Source organism: Parus major, chromosome 10, assembly GCF_001522545.3.
Source record: "Parus major isolate Abel chromosome 10, Parus_major1.1, whole genome shotgun sequence".
NCBI classification, from domain to species: domain Eukaryota; kingdom Metazoa; phylum Chordata; class Aves; order Passeriformes; family Paridae; genus Parus; species Parus major.
The window spans coordinates 794383-806706 of record NC_031779.1 but is presented as its reverse complement, the minus strand read 5'-3'; the positions used below and the strand labels follow the sequence as shown (position 1 = coordinate 806706).

At 43.4% G+C, this 12324-nt stretch overlaps 1 protein-coding gene across 12 annotated transcripts in view; it reads left to right on the top strand.

Annotated features, from left to right (window-relative positions):
• Positions 1–12324, top strand: part of MYO9A (myosin IXA) — a 171949-nt gene that overhangs the window by 110993 nt on the left and 48632 nt on the right. For all 12 annotated transcript variants that reach the window (XM_015639046.3, XM_015639048.3, XM_015639051.3 and 9 more), the window contains one exon: positions 40–174. In XM_015639046.3, coding sequence (XP_015494532.1) covers positions 40–174 — 135 coding nt within the window. The remainder of the gene's footprint in view (positions 1–39; positions 175–12324) is intronic.

Below are 12324 nucleotides of genomic sequence, written 5' to 3'. Positions count from 1 at the left end.
GTGATTTTATTCTAATCCTCACTCTTACTTTCCTTGCAGACTTTATCCATTGGGGTGCTTGATATTTTTGGGTTTGAAGACTATGAAAACAATAGCTTTGAACAATTCTGCATTAACTTTGCCAACGAGCGCTTGCAGCACTACTTTAACCAACACATCTTTAAACTGGAACAGGTAAGTCCAGAAATGTTTACTCTCTGATGCCAGTGAGTGTTGACATGACTTTGTGGCCCTGATAAAGTTCTGAAATTGTCCCTTTAATTCTGTTTTGTTAAGGAGTGTACACTGAATTATTCATATTTAACTTCTAATTGACTTTATGACCAGCTTCCACCTGTAAAATAAAATCCAGCCAGACATTTGCTGGTTTAAAATAAACATTTTGGCTTCCAAAAACATCATGAGGACCTTAACCACTGCTCTGTTGTCTCCTTGATATGTGCTCAGAGGGCTCATCAAGGAATGAGCAGTTCCTTCCTTGCCTTTTCCTGGACATGCTGCCATGCCATTTGGTATCACATAAAAGTTATTTTTTGTTGTCTAGAGAAAAAGCCACCCCAATTTCACAGTGTTTTTTGCCTTCCAGTGTTGATTTGTGGGGAGGGAGGGGAAATGTCACTCTGATGTGTTCCCCAAGGTCAGACTTGAGAGCATTATGACCTTCAATAGCCCTGGCAGATTAGGAAAGGCTGAACTTTAAGCTTTGCTTTAGGTTTGTTAAGACAGGGTGTTGCTTTCCAGCCACAAATTAATGCACTTAAGAGAGATGATAAAAACACAGACTGCAATCCAGCAGGTAGCACACATAAAATGGTTTAGATGGATGGAGGCTTCTTCTCCATTCGTTATCCAACCAGCAGGACAAGAAGACTGGAAGTTTCTTTTCAACATCTGTGTGTTGTTTCATGGATGGACAATTATTATTGGGCTGTATAATATAGGAGATATGTTAGAGACCTTCTAAATGCCTTTTTTTTAACATGACAGTCTGCATGTCCTCTCTCTAGGTGAAATCCTTCTTGGGGGAGGCCAAGGGGAACCCTCCCTATAATCATTGCAGAATTAACCCAGCCCTTCCCAGAAATCCTGATAGTTTCATTTTGGGCTTCTCCACTGTTCTCAGAGACTGGAAAATGCAGAAGAAAAATCTGCCTTGAATATGAGGATGTTCTAAAAACAAGTAATATATCCCTGAGTGTGTCACTTAGGGATTGTTTGCTTACGAGTTGGATGGTTTAATCTCTTTGGTTTTGATCAATAAGGTGGAGCAGAGCTGCTCAAAGCCATTTAATTTGAGTTTTTAAGTGGCCTTTGTATGCAGGTGCACCCTACACAGTAGATGCACCAAGAATTGGAAGACCTATCTATTCCTAAGGACAGGTTTATTTTCCCATTGTCCACCATAAAAATGCAAATTTTGAGACTATGACAAAGTCAAACCAGCTGTATTTTTTATAAATGCTGCCACACACTTCCTAGAAGAGGAGGGGAGGGAGGATCCTTCCTGAAAGCTGGAGACAGACAATTCCTCCATGAGGTGGAGTTTCAGCAGCCTCCTCCAAGATGCCATCATCCATGAGGGAATTCCTGTTACTGGGCTGGGATTTCTGAGCAGGTCAATGCTCCCCCAAACCCGGGGGATATACAGAGGTCCTGAGCGTAGCAATCCGTAATTCTTCTTGGAGAATTCAGAGATAATTAGCTTTCTCCTGGGAATCTGTCAGGCATGTGAAGTCTCTGGAGTCCGTGTTTGCTGCATGGATATGAGGAGCAGTTGTGGAGCCATCAAACTGCAAAGGGCCCATTCCAGTTCTTAATGCCAGAGCACGTCATCCTCCTGGATCCTGGCTGGAGCCCTGCGAGCTCTGCTGCTGGAAAATTCAGGCATCTTGGCATAGATTGAGTCTATAAATACATGTAATCTGTGCAGCTGCACGAGCACTGATCCTTGAGTGAATTAACTGGATAATTTAACCATTTATTTTCCCTGGAGCTCTGGCTGCATATGGAGGAGTGGATTTGGTGGAAAGAAAACTCAAGGACACATATTCAGATCCTGGGTCTTCTTCCTTCCTTCCTCACTGGCCCAAAGGTTTTCTAGTGATGATCACGAGTCTACAAATGAAGACCAAGGAGTTAATAATGTGTTTCTAGGGAGTAAAATAGTTCAGTTACTTCAAAATGTGAATTTATCTGAGGTATTTGTGTCTTTATAAAGGTTTGTTTCATGTCTTGGTGATGGGGATCTGAAATGGATAGATCCTTCTCTGAATCCTCGGCTCTCCAAAGTTTGTAGGAGGCTGAAGAGAGATTGCTGAGATACCCAGACGCTTCTGCCAAAAAAATTAGTGACAAAATTAAATAGTCACTAAGGATTTTTCTTGAAATCCTAATAGAATTTGTCTGCCAGAACTGCATTTAGCCATGATGGAATTGTTGCCATGACATGCTGTTGATGTTATGGAAACCAAAATATCCACCACAGTCCTCTAGGAGAACTATAGGATTATTTTTACCTTTATTCCCCTTTTTTTCCCATGGTGAAATCTAATACAATGTGTCTGGTGAATCTTTTTTAAACCATCTGTCTGAGGATGACACTATTTCCAGTGGTTTGCAAACAACCACCAAGGCATCCTTAATCTTCAGCCTGGTGTCTCCCAAAAATCCAGCAGCTCTTGTGCTGTGGCTGAGGAGCTGCAAAGGTTTTTGCAGCAGCAACCTCCTCTCCTGCAGCTGACCACAAGATAAGGGTAAGGACTATGAATCCTGCTCTACTCCAGATCCAGATCAGTGATCATCCATTTATTAATGTAGAAAGGTGGCTATGGCAGGGTTGTGACCTTGCCCCATCACGGAGCAAAGGTGGTTTTGTCCTCCTCCCCAGGTATCTCACAGGTTCCTGTGGGGAGGTTGGGTGAGGGGCTGTAGCTGGTGGCTTCAGCTGCTGCCTCATTGCTCTGGGGATCACGGGGATGGGGAGTCCTCTGCCATTCCTCCTTCAGGCTGGTGGCTTCAGGTGACACATCCCTGTTGCTCTGGGACACACTGGGCGCTGTCAGAGCATCACCTTTGCAGCAATTCTCTGTCCCCAGGCCCAGCTCCATCTCTGTGCCCTCAAGTGGCCTCCTGTGCACAGCAGATAAGCCCAGAGCAGAGCCCTGAAAATCAGAGAACACCCAGGTGCTTCTGGGAGAGGAAAACAGCATTTTTGCATTGCACCTTGCCTTTTGTTCGGTTTTTTTTTAGGGCATTGCATGGATGAAGATTTAGTTTGGAGGTCACCAGTACCATGCCACCCATGATGAGTTTCCTCCAAGTTTCCAGGTCTTTGGCAGTTTAAGGGCCTGGAGTATGAGTTTTTATTTCTTTATATATCCCATTCTCCAAACTTTGTCATCTTCGTCCTCACCGATCTTCCCCATCCCTGCCAAGGCTCTTCTGGTTCTCTCTACCTCACCCACCTTTCCCTGTTCCAGCTGATGCTTTGCAAAGGTTGAGGACTCATCCTGCAGCTTTTCATCCCACAGGTCTTTGCTATTCAAGTTCTTTTCTACCTCTTTTTCCAGTTTTTGCTTACCCACCAAACCTCAGTTTCAAGGGCATGGTTTTGTTGTTTTAAAAAAATCGATAAATAACCAAGGTTGGGGCTGAAAAAACCTACAGAATTTGGAATACAATCAACTGGCAGGAGCTCAGGTATTCAGTGAAGTCTATTTTCTGGTGGGGTCCCTGGTGAGCTTGATGTCCCAGCCAGCAAATCTCAGCCCGCTCAGCCTGAAAAACAGGATTTCATCAGGATAATGCATCCTATGGAGTGTTTGCTCAGCCATCCAAAGCTCCATAAATACAGAGGTCTCTGGGGTTTACTGGTCCTGTGCAGTAGGTGGAGAAATCCAACAGTCTGGACTAAGTCATGGTGGTGTTTGGTTGAAGGTGTGATTTAATGGTCTTGGAGGTTGGTCACTACCTCCAGCCACCTCTGAGTTTCACCTCATGATTCTGAGAAGCAACAGCCTCGAGGGAACATGACACTGCAAAATGAGTTTAGATACCTTACTTAAATATTACATTTAGAAATTAATGTGGGAGTGAATTAATTTTAAAAAGCATTTGAAAAATCTAAAATATTTAAATTTAAAATAACCTATGAAAAAGGGTCTGCTTGGAACACTCTTCCTTTCCTTCCAGCCAGAGTTTTTTCTGTATCTCATCACTGGTTAGGCGTTAACGCCTCTTTATTGCCTCTGAAGGCAAGAGCCAACCATCAGAAGTCAACCATTGAGGCCTGGGAGGCTCGGTTCAAATTTCTGTTTTCCTTGGAGATGGGAGAGCAGCTTCCTCTGGGAAATGTTGCTGTCAGCTGCAGGCCACATGACCCGTGGAGAAAGAACAAGCTGCACAAGTTATTGATTTATTATTTGGCGGAACGCCATCGAATGCAGCTCACGTTTGGGGGAAGAGGACGATGTTTGGAACACATAAATTATACTAATAAAAATCAGGATGCCCAGAGCTGTTTAAATGGTGTCTGCAGGGTAGGAAGATTTCGAAGCACATTAGTGAAATGAAGGACTGCTCCGATCAGAGCTGTCCCAGGGTGGGTTCAGGTTGGACATCAGGAGGAATTTCTTCATGGAGAGGGTGGTCAGGCACTGCAACTGCCCAGAAGGTGGAACCCCCATCCCTGGAGATGTGCAAGGAATGCCTGGACATGGCACTCAGTGCTCTGGGCTGGTGATGAGGTGGGGATCAAGCACAAGTTGGTCTGGGAGGTCTTTTCCAAGCTCAGTGATTCTGGGATCCATTTTCAGTCCCCCAGAGCTTTGTCTCGTGTCCTCCCAGCATCCCTGAGTCTGTGAATGTTGCATGGCTGGGACTGGGGCTGAGGGCCTTCATTTGCCACACACTTGTTTCTGGGTTTCTCCAGATGATGAGCAGTAAATATATAAATATAATATATAATGTACAACGTGTGAGAGGATATATCCTAATCTGTTACATTGTTTGTATATCCTCTGATCCCATGAGTTAGATTGAGTTGGAAGGGACCTGAAAGATCATCCAGTTTCAACTCTCCTCACATGTAATTTCCTAACCTTTAATTTAATCCCAGTGCAGGGAAGTGCTGCATCTGGCAAACCCATCCCTCACCCCATGCTCCTTGTAACTCTCCAAGTCACAGGTGCTTTCTCCCAGTGCCCTTATCCCTCTCCCAAGTCACCATGATCCCTTGAGCTTTTTTCCTCTCCTCTGAGCTGGTTCCTTCCTTTTTCCAGGTAGATGATGTTTTCTGTGATTGTGGTTCCTACTCAGATGTATTGGCTAAATAAATGCACAGACTGTACCAGGATTAAAAAAAAATATTTTTTAATGGTACAAAAAGGGTTTGGAGTGCCAGGAAAAAGGGGAATGGCTTCCCAGTGCCAGAGGGCAGGGTCAGATGGGATATTGGGAAGAAACTCTTCCCTGTGAGGGTGGTGAGGCCCTAGAAGAGGACCCAGAGCATCTGTGGCTGCCCCATCCCTGGAAGTGTTGAAGGCCAGATCAGACAGGGCTTGGAGCAGTCTGGGCTAGTGGAAGGTGTCCCACAAGGTCTTGGAAACAGAAGATCTTTAAGGTCTCTTCCAACCCAACCATTCTGTGTTTCTGTTTGTGGGTTTTCCTACAGTTGTGCAATGTGACCTCTTAAGTGAGATGATGAGCAAGAAATCTTCAAAAGCCTCTAAAATACTTCAACCAACCTAAAAATTGTCTTATTGTGTCAGGACTGGGATTGGGAGTGTGTTAATTGACACAAGTGTGGAGTGGGACTGGAAAGGGGAGGAGATGTTCAGCCTCAGAGACCAGTCTGGTGCTCACTATGACCACTCCAGAGGTTCCTTCACATCTCCTAACTCTGATCCATCTTTCAAGGTGCCAACAGATGCAGATACAGATATTTCTTTTCCTCTTTAATTTTGATCACAAGAAATTAAAGGAATTGATCCAGCAGCAGATCACACAGCAATGTTAAGCTTGTGCTTCTCCTGGCTGTGTAAGGGCAGCTTGGGAAGAAGATGTTTCCACAGAGGGAGCCCATTGGATCGTGGCAATGTGTGTGCTGCCTGCTGAACCATGCAAACCCAATTCTGCCCATTCTGAGAGCAAAATAGAATTTATGATTGAAACCCTGTGCCACTGAAGTTCAGGGAGCTTGATTTGAGCTCAGAGATGGATTGTGTGGAGCTGGCACATGATTTTCTGGGCTGAACCTGCTGGTTTAAAACACTTTCATGATGGAGAGTCCAAATTCCAGTAAATTCAAATCTGCCTAAATACAGCAGGGGGGAGGTTATCAGAGTGGGTGAAGAATCAGCCTCAGAATAAAACCAAATTCATTTGGCATTTGCTGAGGTGCTGCTGAAATAATCACATGGAAGAAGACAATTTCAAGGAGGACCTTGGCTTCAAGGGAAGGCTCATCAGCTCCCCTGCACTGCCTCATGTTATCATGGACAGAGGGGGCCTTAAAAACCTGTTTATAAATCATGTGTTCATAGAGAATATGCTTAAGTATTTATACTTGTTGTGTCTGTGAGCACATGGTTAAAATATATATATCTGTTATATATTTATATTTATGTCTGTGTCTATAAATTCATTTTCTACTGAAATTGAGAACAAACATAAAAATCCTCATTCCTAAATGAAACCATCGGGCTCAGCATCTTTTCCTGGAGGGATGTCGGGAACTCGTGGCATCCACCCCGTCTGCAGCACAGGCAGACTAAGGACCAGACGTTTGTCTCACTAATTTAGGAACTTTCCATATCCCATGGATTTACCATATCAAATTCATTTTAATCATCAGTTGATGCCTGGATGATTCTGCTGGGCCTGGCTCACAGTGCCCACTTGTAGAACAAGTGATTAATCCTCCATGGGATGGATTAATCCTTAGGGGAGAGGTTCTCTCACACCTTAGTGCCATTTCCAGCTGTGGACAAATTCTCCCAAGCTCCCCAGGTTGGATTTTAGGATGCAAATGTGTCCATACATAGCCTGAAAAAAGCTTTTTTGAGCTTTAGCTCCTTAAATTTTTCATATAACAACTTTTAAACATACAATACAAAAATATTTTGGAATTATTTTAAACTGGGGAGTTCATCTAGGAATAGTGAGGGATGTGGAAGGGGGGTTAATTCCTAGTTTCTCACTTTGCAAAGAAGCCTGAAGCTGAAGCAGATGGTGTTCAAGGCAAGAAGAGAGGAATTTCACACCCTTCTGTTTAGTCGGGAATTTTTATGCCAAATATATACATTTAGACATCCAAAAGTAGCTGCCTGTTGATCATATGGATCTGGATTACAGGAGCTTTTATGACAGGAGAGCGATGGGAAATGTTCCCACGTGGAGTTACGCTGGGAAAAGGGATTTTTCAGTTGATTTCTCACTTTAATCTGGGAATTTTCATTGTGTAAACAAGGTTTTCCTATGCCTCAGTAGGGAAAGGCTGGAGTAGATAAGCTCCTGGATCTGGTCTAGCTCTGCCTGGGAGGAGGAGAATGAGTTGGTGGAGGTTTCTGCTGCTCTTGGGGTTTGTGAATCTTATTTTAGGGGCTGTTTCTCAATTCTCACTGTGACTAATGGCAATATCCCTGTGGGATGAGACATCTTCCTCCAGGGTGCTGAAACACTGAGGGATTTTCAGGGCTTTTGGCTTGCTGGGTGTGTGGATGGATGCCCAAAGCCCTCCAGACCTCTTTAAATCATGGGAAAAATTGTATCTTTGATATCCCATGATAGGGCAACAAATTTCACATATCATGGTAAAACTTTTGTCTTTAGATGAGGCTTTTCACCACCTTTTGATTTCACTTTCCTAAGCCCTGAGTTTTGTGCTTTTAGACAGAGAGGGAATTTATTATGGCTTTTAGTTTGTATTTTTATCATGTCTCCAGTTTCATTTAATCTCTGCATTTCCTCTTCTCTGAAGTTTTTCAAGCCCCTGGTCCCTCCCTCCCCACCTCTGAATTTTACCACATGATTTTGGGTAGCAGCAGCACCCAGGAACCATGATACTCCAAAGGGAGCTTAGATATCTTATTTAGATACCATATTTATCACAGATAACATGTCTAGATAAGTGTGAGGTAAAAAATAATATTTAACTTTTTCTCCCCTAGTTACACTTTTTAGTGTTTGTGTTTATTTAGTGATGACTGTGGCTGGGTACAGAGTAATTGATGATCACATGTGGAGGTGTAAAGACATTTTCCAGCATCTCCAAGGTTTTGTTGGGCTTGTGGGTGTTTTCTCCTACTCAGGATAAAGAAATCTCTAATTCTGCCCTGGATTAGAGTGTTTTGGTTTGGTTTAGCACCAAAATAAAGTCCTGATAACAGAATTGGTCCAACACTCCTGTAGAGATAACAGGACTTTGTTCTCAATAACTCCAACTATAAAATTACAGGATATTTCTGTTCCTAGCAGGAGGGTTTCCATCAGGCTTTGCAGCCCAGTTGGGAAGGCTTTTCCTGATGCTCAGCATGTGTGTTTTAATTTTAAATTCATTATCCTGTGCCATGGGCAGCATTCGTGCTCTGGGTCAGTGTAGGCAGGCAGAGTTTCTCTTTAACAGAGTTTTAACAGCTTCCCCTTTCCTAGAGTTCCAGTAATTTTCCTTCTTAAAAATGTTGGATATTCTCCCCCACTCTGTTTGGTACCCCAAATTTTACATGCTGCTTTTCCTCAGCTAACACTGCATGAGAGTAAAGATTTACTCTCATATTCCACGTGCATTGCAAAGTCTGCATCCCCATTTTATATCTTTTCTTAATATATATAAACATCATAAACTGTGTTTTATTCAGATCCCTTCGGTGACCCTGTGCTGACATACTGCCAAGGTCTCTCCATGCTTAGGGCAGCAAAGCTGTTTCTGAATTCCCACTTGGGAAGCAGGAATTTCCTCATGGGGTCCATAGAGGTCACCTGGAGAACAATCTGTAGCATCTCACCCAATAATTAAATGAAAATATGGAGCTGCTGGACACTGAAAAAAAACCCTAATGTCTTTTTTCAGTTCTTTGCTCCATTTCTTTTGCCAAGTTTGGGAGCTCAGTGCTCTTCTCTCCAGTGAACTTGCATCACTTTCCAGCAGATCAGGTTTCAGGTATCCAGGGATGGGAGGAGTAAATCCTTACGTTTTTATTGCAAGAAAGGATGCCAGAAGTGGGGGTCTGTGGACTTCACTGCACTAGAAACTTTTGCAGATAGTGGTAATGTCAACAATTTGGTTCTTAATGTAAAGATGGTCTTCCAGGAATAGGACATTTGAATGTGTGCCTAAACAAAACTTAGTTTTAAATCAAGGTATGCATTTAAGGTGATTTTTAATCAACCTCCAGCTTGAGGGTGTTTTTTCTTTTGTTTTTTTATTGGACTGAAAGTGTTTCATGTTGTTTTTGTCTTGTTAAATGGAAACCTCATGTTGTTTGAATGGAATTCCTTAATATTCCAGTGCTCCAGGACCCTGCATCCATCAAAGGATGGCAGGGGCTTTGTTGTCATACTCACAGATGAAGGAATGTTTTGGAGGTAGCTTGTAAGGATATCTCTGAATTCTGCAGGAAGATGGTCATTGGAAAACAAATATAGGAATCATATGGAATATTAACTACTGCAGTTTAATTAAGTTAAATAGACAGCAATGATTTTATTCTCTAGCTTCTTGTCTTTTTGTGGACAGTCTGCAGGGTGTTCTGCAGAAATTACATCAGGCCATCCCAAAGCCATATTTGTATCCCTTGAGCTGAGATTCTGAAGGCAATCCCAAATGAAAAACTGGGAAAATGCTAGGAAAAAAGGAGTAAGGGGAATTTACCTTCATTTAAGCATTGGAGCAGTTGCTCTGGAATAGTTCCTGCTGCCTGTCTTGAAATGAGAACAAATCTCTGAATTATTGTGGAAAAGGTTGTTTGTCGATGACTTGAATCCCTCTTCCCATTTGGCCAGAGTGGGAACAGGTTGTGTTGGGGATGGAAGGGAGGGGAGAACCCCAGAGCCTGGGAGTGAGTGTTTCTGACCCAGCTCAGAGAAAAATGGAGCAGAGGAGGGAGAATTAGCCAAAATCCCACAGCTGAAGGGAATGAAGCCAGGAGGGACCTGATGACTGACCATCAGGTCTGGGGAACCGCTGAAAATCAGTCCAGAGAAGTAGAGACCTTGGACTCTGGTCTTTTTTGGTCATTTACTAGACTATTTCTAAAAACTCCATATCTGGCATTGCTGATCAGTGCTTTTGCACTGATCCCAGCAGCAGTGTAAGTTTTTTGTGTGGCCAGAGGAGTTTCACAGCACATTTGCTGTGCAGCTGCTGAGTGTCCCATGTGGAGTTGTGGGTGTCTGGAGGCCTTCTAGGTCGATGGTTTCTCAGCTTAGATGTGTGGAGATGTAAAACTCTATATGGGGTTTTGGGGGGCAAAATATGTGAAGCCCCTCAACAAGAACTTCAACAAAGAGTCGTGATAATAAATATAAAACCTGGTAACACCCTCCTGCCACCACTGAAATAATGCTGCTCTTGGCTCATCACACCAAGGTTTTATTGCTCACCACATGCTCCTGAGCAGTCCTGAGCTGGCAAAGCTGGGCCTAATGGACCCTGCAGTCCATTAAGGGGCTGTTGGAAGTAGGCAGTTGATGGATGGTGCTGAATCCCAGTGACTCTCTGGGAAATCCCTCGGGAGCAGCTCATGCCTGCTCTGAAATACACAGCCTGCAATTGCTGCATAGAAGCTTTTTCCTGGCTTGCCCTGGAAGTGCCATGAGTTATAATCCAATCTGTGATTTTTCATTGCCTATAGTTCAGCAGGGACTTGAGAGTGTTGTTGTGAGGTTCTGCTGTGTCCTGATTGCTTGGCAAGAGATGAAGGTAAAAGATTAAAAAATAAAAGGAGAAAACAAAATTCATAATACAGAGCCATTCCTTATTTTCTGGATTTTTTTTCCCAATGGGATGTTGTATATTTTGTAATCCCAAAGGCTTTAGGGATGTTAGAAATTCCTTCTAAGGCAGAACACACATCTGTATTTGTCTGTATTGTTGTTGTAAGATTATACATTGTCTCCAATACTGAAATCAAGACATTCTAGGGGATATTTTAGCAAAAATTTCCTTGTGAAATGTCTCAAAGCTCTTCAGGCTCTTTATTTCTAAGAATATCTGTGGAGTTCATGTTAATTTTGGATGAGGATGGGCATACTTCTTTTAAAGTTGTTTGTTCATATTAAAAATAAAGACAGAGGCAGCAATTATAATGAATCTGATTATTGTGAGAAAGATGCATCCTATTTTGCATTTTGAAAACCGGTTTCCTTTTTATCTTCAATTCTGACATCAAAATGTCCTGTGATAGAGAAGTAAAAAGGCAGATGGATCAGTAGGACTTTGTCCAACACATGGAGTAAGATGCGTGTTAGACATTGGGTCACAAGTCCTCAAACGTATGATAAAAAATATGATTTTTATACTCTACTTTCATTTAGATGCCCTAAAATAATTCTGTATAAGACTTCTTGAAGTAATCCGTTGCAAGCATGTTCAGGGGAGATAACCTTTGTAGGAGAGGAAGGGTTAGAACTATTTTGGTGGAAATGAAGAGCTTTTTTTGCCTGAGCTTGAATTTGAGGGCAGATCCTCACTTTTATTGTAGAGGGTGGTGGTTCTGCTGGTCTAGGAGCAGTGGCTTTGGCTAGCTGGGGCTCTCTTTGTTAGCCCAGACAGCAGCAGCCATGAATAGCGGGAGATATGGAAGCAGGAAAGGGAGCTTTGCTGCTTTTTCTGTGTAATTACTGTGCTGTAGCACAATTTCCTTCCAGCAACTGAATACTAAATATTAATTGATGCAAATTGTGTGACACTTTGATGGGTGGGATGTTCCACATGCCTCAGCCACAATCACTGGGAACCCCAAAACCCCTCAGATCCCAAAGCATGGGAAGGAGAATCTGCCCTTGTGCCCCCCTCAGGTGAGACCTCACCTGCAGAGCTGCCTCCAGCCCTGGGATCCAACATCAAAAAGGATGTGGAGCTGCTGGAGAGAATCCAGAGGGGGCCATGGAGAAGCTCCAAGGGCTGGAGCCCCTCTGCTCTGGAGCCAGGCTGGGAGAGCTGGGGGTGCTCAGAGAGGGGAGAAGGCTCCAGGGAGAGCTCAGAGCCCCCAGGGCCTGAAGGTGCTCCAGGAGAGCTGGAGAGGGACTGGGGACAAGGGATGGAGGGACAGGACAAGGGGGAATGGTTTCCCACTGCCAGAGAGCAGGGTTAGATGGATATTGGGA